A 13,161-nucleotide genomic window follows, 5' to 3' on the forward strand; every position below is an offset into this window, starting at 1 on the left:
TTTTGAAATTAATGCTGTCAAGGTGCAGAAAAAAAATAGCCAAAAATTGTTCATGAGAAGTGGAACTAGTGGAGTCACGTATACGATTTATATATGTCCTTTCTACTTTCATACTCCCCATTGCTCTACCTTATGTTCTGTGACCTCCCTAAAGACTAAAAAATATAACCTGAGGGCTGTGCCATCCCAGTAGGTTCTGTTGTAGCTGGACACCAGGTTCAGAAGTTATCAGAGAGTTAATGAAGCTTAAAACCCACATGGGCATTGGAGGGAACTGCAACTATGAAGATTAAATATGCTTATCTTGTTATGGTCTTAGAAGGCCAGTAAGATGCAAGTAGACTCAAAAAACCCAACCCAAATTTATAATATTAGAGACAATGCTGTGCCACTTCTGGCAGCTGTGGAATGTACCTCAGTGCACAAGCAGCCCCACCAGCAATCAGTATGGCTACTTAAGTACCAATTTTGTGTCTGACTTCAGATTAGATGGCAGAATACCATTTCACAAATGATTAATCAAAACTTCCAAGTTACTCCTTTAATGATTGGAATATTTATTATGTTTATAGCATTTGTAATACATATACAGTGCATTTAATCCTAATGTATTGCTTCAAATAAAAGTAGTATTTAATACATTTAATGTGTCTTCATGCCACTCAAGTTTACAGTTGAAATGGTCATGAAGGTCTTGTATTTATGCAATTTTTATTCAAGCCCTAGTTAACTCTACTGATAAATGGTTAAAGAGAAGATCCTTTTATGTGGGTCTCCTCATTCCCATTTCTATCCTTTGCTGGAGCTCTGCAAGGATATTTCACATTGACGAGCATCTGAAACACACCTGAGTTTTGCTATGTTTCTAGTAAGTATTCTTTTCTTGGATCAAACAGATTAGTTTATTTCCATTGAGCTGCTCTTTCAAAAGCACAATAATGTTCAATTTAACGTAAAAACTGTTTTAATCAGAACAGGTTTCACAATTCATGAAATAGTTCATACAAATGTTAAAGGCATTTTTTTTTGCAAAAACATTTCTGACATAACTGAATTGCTGGGCTGTCATTAAAATGCTGTGTTCTGGAAACATTGACATTTCCACATGGTCTCTTACATAGGTTCTGTATTTGTAATCAGTTGCTGCTTTTATAAATGGAATGCAATGCACAGGAGGGTGAGTTCACACATCCTTTTCTGTTCATGCACACTGGCCTGGGAACTATAAATGGAACGAAAGGATGAACTTCACTGGGCACTTGCCACTTTTATGTGCTGATGAGTTAGAACTTTGTTGATATGCCTGAAGTAGTTTAAATAAAGACTGTGCCACATGTATTTTTCTTGTTATTTTTAGAAGTCCAGCTCCAGTGCGACCTGAAACTACGCCATCAACTGCCCCTACAGAGAAGCAGGAGGTTAAAGTTTCTCGTGTGAGGAAGTTAACAAGGCAGTACAGTTTGTGAGTAACGCATAGCACTATCTTTGTGGTTTTGCCTACTACAGCTGAAAATGCAGGGGGATGTTAATTACTGTTCTAGCTATGTCTTCTGAAAGGCATGAGTGCAATTACATGATAATGATCTTATACTGATACCAATCCTTTCAACACTGAGAATCCTCAGACTTTTAATATGAAATGCATTTGCTGTCCTTAAGAAGTTGCTAACCCTCAGAATTGCAGGCCCTCTGCCTTTCTCTGAGTTTACAGATTACAAGTTGAAAAACTTTTCCCACATGAAATGTCAAAGACCTCATGTGAGCTAAAGCGAGCTGCTCCGTCTGCTTCACTGAAACCCCATTTGCAAAATGAGGAAAACTGCCTTTGCTGGATGGTCAAGCTGTGCTGCCAGGCATTCCCTCCCAGAAAAGTGCACCCTCTCTCCCTCTGTGTGATTTTGTCACAAGCAAAAATGCTGAGCTACAGTTAGTCCTGGCAAGAGTGATCTGTGCCCCTAGGGCTTTAGCATCCATTTGCACATAAGTCAACTGATTTTAGAGTCTCTAAAGGTGTGAAGTACTGAAGAGATGTGGAAATAGGTTTGTTGTTTGGTCATTCATATGAAGGGACAGACAACACCACCGGAAACTAGGGTTTAAAAAAGGAATATTGTCAGCATAAATTTATTAGTACAAGAACAGATTTATTAGTACAAGTGCCATAACAAAGAAAAAAATACGTGTGTGTTCTATGCAGAATGGCAACTGTTAGTCCCTCCAGCAATTTAAAATTCTAGTGTCCCTAAGTATATAGAAACATTAGCAAACATCTTCCTTTTCTCCAGATGGATTCTAATAAATATCAATATGTAATTATTTTCTGTCTCAATCTTAAGAACACTGGCTTTTGTTATGGAAAAAAAAAAGAAACAATCTACATCACCAAAACTAAAAAATTATTTAGGAGAAAAAACAGAGAAATGAATCAATTTGAAACTAGGAGGAAAATGAGCAATTAGCCAAATTGGTATTTGTCAGAGAGACCAAAGCTGACATATGGGAACACACAGCCACAGCTTGGTCTGCAGCCACATAGCATGCTCTGTCTTACAATGACACATCAGCCAGGATGGTTTGAAAATGAGATGGGAGTTGACAACTCAAGCTGGGAAGAGAACCCGGCTTCCTCACTGCTTGTTAATCCTGAAGATAATGTGTGACAGAAACTTGACAGCATTTGGTAGGAGCAGTTTCCCAAGGCCTGAATGAAGCCGGCTCACTCACTCTGCCCAGCACAGCCCAGACAGCAGTGTGCTTTTCTTGAATGAGACATCACTTCTACTACCTCATTTTCTACAAGCCAGGAGAAGGAAATCTCCCATGCATTTCAAGATATTTTTTCAGATTTTTATATAATGGAGGGACTGGTAGATAGCAGTCAGCAAAGGAAAAGGCTGTGACACTGAGAGAACCATGCAGGGGCTGATCCTATTCTTTGAGCACACTGATGTGTAAGGAAATTCATGTCCTTTTGCAGCTATAGTCACAGGTTTTCTAGAACACTTGGAGAAGTTTTTGATTTAAGTTTTAACCTAAACAGGTTGTTAAACTTGGTCCTCAAATACTGCTACACGGAAAACAAAGAGAACAGGGTTATTCTATGTAGACAGGCATGTGTATGTAGGGTATATTAGGGGTGGAGAAGGCATGTTTACCAATAAGTAACAACCAAAAGAGAGGCACAGGCCATAGGAGAGAATAGTGAAAATAAGTACCTCAAGGCATCATCCCTGAAGTAATAGCAGAATCAGCTATTACTAGATCATTCTTGTCTGAGAAAGTGTTTAGCCAATCTGTTCTTAAAGGACAAAGAGAAACTCCAGACCAGACTGAGCCCTTTCCTGTATGTGATCAGTCATCTGGTCCCCCAGAGCTGCTGGGCACCTGCAGAATGGTACTGGGGAAAGGATGAGAGGGTAAATGAAAATGAGTGCGAGTTTGTCCCAAAGAGAAGGGAAAAGATGCCAGGAGCCATTGGGAGTAACAGTACCATGGAGAATTCAGCAGTGTCTGGGAAAAGCAGAATCCAGGCAGGCAAGACCTGAAGTGACAATCACTGTGGTGGAGGCAGGTGGGGAAAGGAGACTAGAAGCAGTTTCATGCAGAAAAGGCAATGGTGTTTATTATACACACATTGAGAAGTGACATTTAAACATTGGATTTATATATTAAAAAAAAAAAAGAAAGAAAAATAATGTGTTCAGGAGTGAATTCTCAATTTTGGTTGTTGAGTTTTTGAGGAACCATTTTTAAGCATGTCTTGCCCTCATGTAGATTTTCAGTTGTACAGTGTTCACCATGAGAAACAGCACATAAACACATCTAACCACAGATGTCACCTGTGCTATGGCCATGTATAGGGCTGAAGACTCCCTAGTTAAAAATACAGGCTGTGATTTTTTCTAAATTTTTTCTAGACCCAAATTCTATTCAATTTAAATTATCTTGTTTCTGGGATGCAAACAAGGGAAATGCAAAAAAACAGTGAAGGAATATTGCGAAAGGAATACAGTGAAGGGCAATTCTCAGTCTTATAGCTAGCATTCTAATATCTTGATGACTGATAAGACTAGACTCTTACCCTTAGTTTTGGTTCCCAGATGCTAAGAAGCCTTTCTGAACTGGCAAGTTCTTGACAATTTTCCACTTTCTTGTTTGCAACAGAGCAGCTTTACCCAGCAAGGATGGGGAGGGTGCCAGTGCGTTCCTGCTGAGAGTGGGGAGAAAGGACTGAGGAAATGCCAGCTACATGTTTCTGAAAGAGAGATTAACTAGGTCAATAGCCCAACACTGACTTGTTGCATTAATAAAATATCTATTGAACAGGTCCAAAAGGTTTTGCATTTTCTTTCCAGCATAAAACCAGTGTATTGTACATGCTTTGAGACTGAATTGTACCCTTACCCAAAGGAAATAAGAAGTGAAACATAGGAAAGATAACATTAATCACCATAGCTTTATAGCACAATAGAAAACCATTGCTGTCACACCAAACAACACGCCATAAGGCTGTGTATGTCACATAATTTTGAAGTACTGTGTTGCCCAGGCATGATGCCCTCAAGTAGCACTGAACCAAATACAGTTCTGTTCTGGAAGTGTCTGTCAAGCAGGCATAGCAGGCTTCTGTGCACTGTGCCTACATAATTGGTAGTTCAAATAGGTGCCATTTTATGAGCAGTAATATTTTTTCTTATAATTTTTCTCTATGCTTTAAACTGTCAAACTGTAGTTTTTCCTCATCATTCATCATTTCCAGTAATAAAGGTTCTGTAGGCCAAATTATGACTTTGTTTACCTCCATGCAATTGCAATTAGCAATTGGAAAAATCTGTGCTCAGGGTTGACTGATCCCAATGATTTGTAGTCAATGTAGCTCTACAACAGTAAATGAAAGGATAATATCCTCTACTAGCTTTCATTTAGTGGTGACAGTAGGTGAGATGGAAGGAGCTCAGCTTGACGGCCCAGAGCCCAAGGGAAGCATGCAACCTGGTTTTAAATAAAATGTTTTCTCTGTAAGAGGAATAAATGGGACAGGATAAAGATACTCTCACAAGAATGTTTTTAAAGAGCTCCTTTTTGGAGTCAAAGTCCTTTAAAAACGGTTTGAAAGCAATAGCACAGACTAGCTGCATCAAATCTCCCACTGGTCTAAAGCCAATGAAGCAGTTGGTCCCATGCATGGATCTAACCAGATCTGTTCTTATCAATACTGCCAGCCTTCATAGAAAAGAATAAACATTACCATCAAATAAGTTTATTTAGTCATATATATATACTCAGTAGAAAGACTCTACTTGCACATAAGATTTCCACTTGCAGATGGGAATTGCCTAGCTAATCCACTTTGGAGGAATCTTTAAAGCTTAAAAAATGTAATTTACTTGAAAAGTAAATTAGAGCATTACAGATAGAAGAGTAAACAGAACCTCACTCCAAAGAACTACATCTGACGTATAGACAGGTTACCACCAGTGCCTCCTCCTGGTGAAGGAGTATTGGTAAGTCTGGTGACATTTTCTAATGAGAAGATCTGTCCGCTTTTATCAACTGCAGTGATGAAGATGACCTTCCTCCAGCACTAGCAGCAGCAGCAGCAGCAGCAGCATCCACACCTGTGTCCTCAGCATCTCCGGGGTCACAGAAAACATGCACGCCACAGACATCAGAAGGACAACCACAGGTTTCACCTGGTGGCAAGGTAATATACAAAGCAATGAGCTTTTTTTCAGTTGGGAGAGTATTCAGAAAGGGTGGGAGGGAGTGGCAGGTAACATATTTTCCTTAGATGGATTAATTCTACATTTAGGAGTAGATTTTAATGCAGAGTTGTAGTAAGTAATATGTTTAACCTGTTGTATAAGGGAATATTTAAAGCTTGCTCCAAGACTCAACTAAAACCTAAAGTAGTTTTTCACCAATATTAGGGGGGCACTGGATCAGGATTAAATCGATATTTACCTTAATTTCAAAGGTGCATAATTAATTTATTTGGCAATCTCTGCTTTAAGGGATAAAAGAAACAAACAAACAAAAAAACACCCAAATGAAACAAAAAGCCCCAACAACCAACAGAATTACAGAAATTCAATGTCTTTTTCAATGCTGGGTTTCTTTTTTGCCTTTAGAGTTCCACAGAAGCTGGAAGTACATTTGCTTTGGAGCCAGGTGACCTCCTGATGGATTTCACAGAGGCCACACCTATGGTAAATAATTTCAGTTTGCCACCAAAAAAATGTGAAAGTTTTCAGTAATTTGCCTGCAGCTAAAATGAATGGGATACTATACAGTGTGTTGGGTAGTGCAAAGGACCGAAGTAAGTTTCCTTGATAGTCAGTGGTCTTGAGCATCCATCAAACTCAGCTCAGCATCTCTGAAAATGAGTCCACATCAACCAATATTGTGGCTGATCTTCTGCACGTGATTTTTTATTGTTGGATGACTTCTCATTTCTCTCTCCTACCTGGGTATCTTTATACCTTGCTGCACTGGTTTCCCAAACTTCTTTGTCCCTTTAACATAAATTCCTAATCTGATTATAGATTTGCTTTTGGGAGTTGTCTGAAACGTCTCTTCTTCTCCCCACAAGACCTTACCCAATAGCCAATCAAAAGACATGTACCTGCACTTTCATGTTTCATTAGCAGAGTGCTTTGCTTCACTTTAAGGCAAAATAGTCTACAATGTGTTGATTATTAACTTCTTTTTTTAATATGTGATTTGTGATTTTGCTTAAAAGCCAAGGAAAGATAGTGGCTCCACTGAAGTCAAAATGCCTCTTGCCTTAGGGATCTCAGGCTTTCAGCTCAGATTCCCAGCAGACTACTTGAAGGATCACAGTATGATCCTTAACTTTCTCCAAGTCATCTTGCACTGGAAATAGCTTTAATGTCAGATAGCTCCTCTGCTGTCCAAAGCCATTTTTGCTTTCTTCTAGAAACCATATTTAAAGCATACAACAAGTACGACACGGATAGCACTATGTTTTTGGCATAAACCTTTTTGTATTAAAGTACTTACATTCTAGGCATTGCTTTCACTACATGGTTAGGTGCTATTTTACAGTATTGGAAAGGCTCTGTAGGAATGTGTCTTTTCCTTCAGAGACTGTATTGTACCTGTCTGTAAACAATTGCCTGTGTCCTGTTGCCACTGGATGGGAGATGTGGCTTCCCCTGCCAGTCTAATGAAGTGAAGGCTTATCCTTCCTAGGCCTCTACCTGCTTGCAAAAGGGATGTGAATATTCAGCTGTGGCTTTTTGGCTTCAGAGGCATTCTGAGGTAGGCACAGGGTGTACTATGACTAAAGACTTGCCGCTGTGGATGGGTTAACAGGTTTGATGCAGGGGACTGGGCAGGGGCTATGGAGCAGCTGAGACTGTCACTGTTACACTGCAGCTTGGGAATGGACATCAGCCCTAGAAGGATAGAAAGATCTGCAAAGCTATTCTCTCTTATGCAGCTTCAAGCGTGTGGAATTGTTTCTTCACAAAGTCCTTGAGGATACTTGATGGTCCCTCTAATACTTCAGGGGGTTCAATAAGCATGTTCTTCACCTTCCATCAACGTGCTATTTGCACCCAGCCTGTTTCTCCTGACCCTCTTCTTATCTTTGCCCTTCAACCAAGTCAGCTGAACAGTCTTTTTGCCCTAACACTTTCTTAGTACAAGTGTTGTATCTCTGAACTGTGGCAAATTGAAATTTTAGGGGCCTTCTAGCTCCTTGAGCCCCTGGATCTCCTTGGTGGGAGAACTGTTCCAGCACTAGCGGCTATGATGACAGCACAGCACTTACTGCTGCCACATCCACCATATAGGAGGGACCTGCTTTTGCACCTGAAAATACCATTGCAGACTGAGGAGCATCTATGGAAATGAGGTTTACCTGAAAGCTCCTTCAGTGGTGGATGATGGAACTATTCCATTTCAGAAAGTGACAGGAAGAGATGCATTTAAACTGAACAATTCCAATTGCTTCCTTACATTTCTGGAGGAAGGGAAAATTAAAAGGAAGCAAAGTAAAGTGAGAAAGAGGGGCAGCATTCTGCAGCCTTTTTTAGTAGTTTGGGTTGACAACACACAGGCAGACTGAACCTGAGACTACCTGAAAGGAAACTGTAGCAAGGTAGATGTTTTTTTTCCCAAGTAAGAAGAGATAGGACGAAGGGAAATGGCCTCAAGTTGCACCAGGGGAGGTTTAGATTGGATATTAGGAAAAATTTCTTCACTGGAAGGATTATCTAGCACTGGAACAGGCTGCCCACAGAAGTGGTTGTTTCACCATCCCTGGAGGTACTTATAAGACGTGTGGATAAGGCAGCTAGGCGCATGGTTTTGTGGTGACTTGGCAGTGTTAGGTTTGCGGTTGCGCTTGATGATCTTAAAGGTTTTTTGTGATCTATGTGATTCTGTGATTCTATACAGATTAGATTATCTTCTGTGTTAATAACGTGTTTGTGGCTAAACTGTAAGTAATTATCCTTTAGGTTTTATTAATGGATTTCTTATTCTAAAAATCATCAAACCGTATCTTACTGTATTAAGCAGAATTTTAAAACGTGAATCATGGGGGTGAGTCATGGAGACTTTAGCAACTGACCTGCTCTAGATAACAGGTTTGGGTTTTGTTTCCATTTAATAGAAGTCAGCATTAAACACTTTTCCACCTGACGATTTAGGCTCTTTTCCCCAGGTATTTTACCCAGTCGTGCTTTCCCATTTCCTACCCCCTATCTGCTGACATAATTTGTCACACTGTATGTTCATAAACTAACCTTCCATTGTTTTCTTGGTTTTAATATTTTGGAGAGATGTACTGCAGAGCATCAATCAACCCTTTCTGTTTTAACATCTATAAAGGTCATCTTGTTCTCTACAGAGCAGTTATTGTTTACAGACCTTTCTCTGCAGTTTCACTGGCTACAGGCTGCTCTCACTTGAGGTTTGAATGAAAAGTTTATTCTTCAGGAAGAGAGGCTCCAAACTAAAGCAAGCTATGGGAAATGCATAGCTCTGAACCAGTCTGATTATTTCATAATTCTGTTGTGATAACATGTGCTGTCATTTGAGGGTCAAGATGGTGTAGAGCTTACATTGTGTTACTGTCAAGTCAGAGGTGGTATGCTGGTTTTGCATGCTATGACCTGGCCCTTGGGAGGTTGCTTGTTAATTGCACCCATTTGTTTCACATTCAGTGACAGGTACAATGTCTAAGAAGGTCATTCGTGCTGCCTGATTTGGGGCATTTGCCTGAGGTGATAAGGTTAGAAGTTCAGGTTCCTACATAGTCAGGGGGTTTCCTGCAGAGGGGCATTTAGAGCCATCTTCTTCTTTTCTGGACTAGGGAGTCTAAGGCACCTAAATTGGACACCTAAAATGAATTGTGGGGGTGTGTGTGATGTGTGTGTCATGATGTTTGCTGCCAAAATTCTCCAGTTCACTGGAGAAGAGTTAATTTAAAGCAGTTTTAGACATCCTCCCTTCTGTAACGTTACCGGTTGAGAGTGATTAATAATCACTGACTCAGCTGCATGATCTTCATTGTTCAGTGTCTAATCATTGATGCTTCTTGATGGCTTCGGGTTTTATCCATGTTTTGCTGCTGTTGCCCATGCAGCGGAAGCTTTAATACATGCTGAGAGTTACAGTTAGAGGTGGAGCTCACAAAACAAAATTATAATATAAAAATTGAAGGATTACTGAATGGATTGGATTAATAGAATTCATGCAGGTGTCTATGCAGGAATCAGAGCACTCAAATTTATCCACCCGGTCTGCCTCAAATTGCTACTGTGGTATGTACGAGAAGTAATGGTCACTTAGTCATCAATACTTAGGTTGCCAGCAGGGCAATTATGAGGCAGACGTATTTCAGGAAATAATTTTGCAGGGGAAATAATGTACATTTACTAATGCAGATTGCCTAGAAGGAAAGGTATCTTTTTGTGCTCTGCAATCCTCAAACCATGTGGTTTATGCATACTTCCATTGATTTTTCATGTAAATCCTACAACTAATTGGCTGCCACACATTACTTGTCCTTAAAATCATTATAATTTACGCAGAAGAAAATCCCTGTCTTTTTATACTACTTAATTGTGACTTTGAGCACTGTACCTGAGTTGTATGTAAACAAGATTAAATTCTTTCTGCTTCTGTGTTTCACAAAAGAAGTGGATTTTAGAAAATAATACAGGATTATATATTAAGAATTTTGAGCATCCTTCGTGTGGTTTATTGAAATTAGTTTTATCAGTGTAGTAGGCTTTTTCTGCCACCAGTCTCTTCGGTTTGACCCAATGGATTAGGACAAGAGAAATAAGAATGACCAGGTTTATACACAAAATGGAGCTAATGGACTAAAGTTTATAATGCAAGGTGGATGGCTAGGACTAAATCATGATCACATCTGAAGAGATATCAAAAAACACTGATTTATAGCTGGCTATATACTTGCAAACTACAAGCGTTCTTACTTCCGGATGTATTAAGTGAACAAATTGCTAGAGCTTCACCTGCCATCTATTGGTGAAAAACGGGAAGTAGAAAATTTTTTGCCTTATCAAAACAAGATGCAACGTTTAAGAGGTGTAAATCATCAGTACGATAGTTTAAAAAATTGAATGGTCTTCAATTTAAAACCAGGTATTTTTATTTAGGATGGGTTGAAAACAAATATTTCTATTTCAGTAATAGTATTACCAGTGTATGCAGTCCTATTCGTTGAAAGTGATCTCACTCCAGTTTTGAGTACAGAATTTGATGCATTAGCACCTACCATTTTGAAAGCAAAGTGAAGGTAACCAGTGTGAACTTCTCACAGTGCAAAACAATTTTTCCAAGGAAGAAAGACAAACATATAAAACTCTAATACCTCCATAACCAGTCCTTTTGGCACTGAATTCTAAACAAAAGCAGCTATAATGTAATTCAAGACTAATATTTGATAAGAGTATTAGATAGCCTGTATCTACCATCTAGCTGGCTGAAAGTATAGATCAAGTATCTCTGCATGCCCTAGAGGTCTTTAAAACCTCTCAGTCAGAGACAAATTTATAAACGCTTTATTTATGGTGAACTACATACAGAAGATAAAAGAGGTCTTCTCAAGAAACTTATGAAAGCTGTGTGATATATTTCAGGTTTAGAAGGTTTTTCCTTTTACATCTTTGTAACACACAAAAGAAATCCCAAACATTTCTTAATACAAGATGAATTGGAAGCAATAACTCTGACCTGGATTCAAAGGAGTGTTCAAAAATGCCATTTTCCAAGCCAGCTTCTCAATTAGCAGTATTAGCACATTCAAGCTTACATGCAATGGCCAATTATGAGCAAAAGAATCTGCGCAAGAGAATTAGTTTGTCAGTTATATGTATGGATAAGAACCAAAAGCAGTAGGCAACAGGGGAAATGTATATTTATTCCCAGATTCAAATTCATGCCCTTTAACTCCACATTAAGCTAAGAAAAAGCAAAGAACAGCAATTGCTAAAGCAAGCAACTTTAATATAAAAAAACCCTGTAGCAACAGGCAATAAATCTAGTTCCATATGAACTCAAGGAGTGCTCTGAACTTACTGATATTGAAAAGGACCGTTTTTTCTACTGCAAGAAAAGGGCATCAACTAGATAAGAGCACAGTTCAAAGGGGTGCACTCTAATGCCCGGTCAAATTGAGTACGAGACGTGACTGAGGGTTTGCAGAAAGTCCTCAGTGGTGCATGCAGAGCAAGGCTCCTCGGAGCACCCAGCCTGAACCAAGGAAATGCAAATTACCTGAGCATCATTTAGGTTATATAAAGCATGCTAATAACTAGAGAAGGGACTTAGTGCATTTAAAACCAATCATGGCACTTGGCCAGCCAGCATAATGGGTGAATATGTTTTGGATTGTTTTTTCACACTCCCCAATAGCTGCTGCTTATAGTCTATGCACATAAAGCATTATAAATAGGACTTGCAACTAAAAGCATTATAAATAGGACTTGCAACTAACATGTAGCTCTGCATGTTCAGGCACAGGGCTTTATTGGTGGGTGGCAGTCTCATAAGCAGTCTATTGAGTTACTAATACACAAGATAACCAAGAGTCCAGCTGAGAGACTGCCTCTTGGATCTGAGTTTAACATTCATTAAAAAATGTAAAACTCTGACTGCTGCTCAACTGTTTGGTGATTTGCTCCCATTCATCTATTATAGAAAGACACACAGAGTCAGTGAAGAAACAGAATGAGAGAATGCTAAAAGATTAACTGTTTCTACATCTAGATTTAATTTTTATTTTGCCTCTACTATAAGTAATTTAAATTCATTGGCTTAATGATTTTTTTTTCCCCTGTTATCTGTCTGTTGAGCAGAACAGCTTATGCGTTCTGTAAATGTATGACAGACAATTCAACACTTCCCTGTTTCTTTAACTAATTACAAGTGAATTCAGCAAGAAATGAAAAGATCTACAAAGTGAAATCCATTGCTGACTTTATACCGGTGGGCACCATGATAAACTGGATACAATGTGTACATGAACAAGAAAAGGTACCAAAAAGAGGGAAGGTGTTAAATGGAAAAAAAAGTGCAGGGAAAACTGCAGTGGGCCTACTTTGTGTGTTCTAATTCACTGGTATTAAATAATGAATGGCCCACTGGGTAGCTTTTTATAGAACTGGGCATGCAGGTAAGGGTGGAATGTCATAAGGTAGTTTGGATGAAGAGGGTGTAAGTTTTTCTCTGAGAGGTGATAAATTCTGCCACATACAATTATTTTTAGTCTGTCACCTCTGTACATTGTAAGATGATGTCTCAACTGTCCCCTGGCATTCCATGTGCCTGCCCCATGCCTGAAGAAATGATAAAATAAGTAAATGGATATCCTTAAATCTGTTTTTTGCCAGATCAAGAAATCAGAACTGGTCCTGGAGCTTAAAACTTTGGCTGGACTCCATTGCAGGCCTACCCCATGGTGGGAGCTCATTTGAGAAGGCATTTGCAGCAGAAAACTGGTGGGTCTTTTACCACCTGTGTGCCTGCAGGGAGATACAGTCAGGAAAATAGCTTAGATAACCACTAGTGCTCCTTGACTGAAGTCTGTGGTATTATTGCATAGTGGCAGGATGTTTGCTGTTCCTCTACAATGGGTTGTTTGGTGGCCATTTACAG

General features: G+C 39.3%; 1 protein-coding gene across 1 annotated transcript in view; it reads left to right on the plus strand.

The window, feature by feature from the left end:
- The window catches only part of LOC130606549 (band 4.1-like protein 4B), a 71,701-nt gene that overhangs the window by 38,009 nt on the left and 20,531 nt on the right, over positions 1 to 13,161 (plus strand). The window contains exons 5-7 of the mRNA XM_057423012.1: positions 1,358 to 1,462; positions 5,560 to 5,704; positions 6,132 to 6,209. Coding sequence (XP_057278995.1) covers positions 1,358 to 1,462; positions 5,560 to 5,704; positions 6,132 to 6,209 — 328 coding nt within the window. The remainder of the gene's footprint in view (positions 1 to 1,357; positions 1,463 to 5,559; positions 5,705 to 6,131; positions 6,210 to 13,161) is intronic.

This window comes from Pezoporus wallicus, unplaced genomic scaffold (genome assembly GCF_028554395.1).
Source record: "Pezoporus wallicus isolate ANWC-B61680 ecotype Strahan unplaced genomic scaffold, APGP_CSIRO_Pwel_v1 contig_749, whole genome shotgun sequence".
Lineage (NCBI taxonomy): Eukaryota > Metazoa > Chordata > Aves > Psittaciformes > Psittacidae > Pezoporus > Pezoporus wallicus.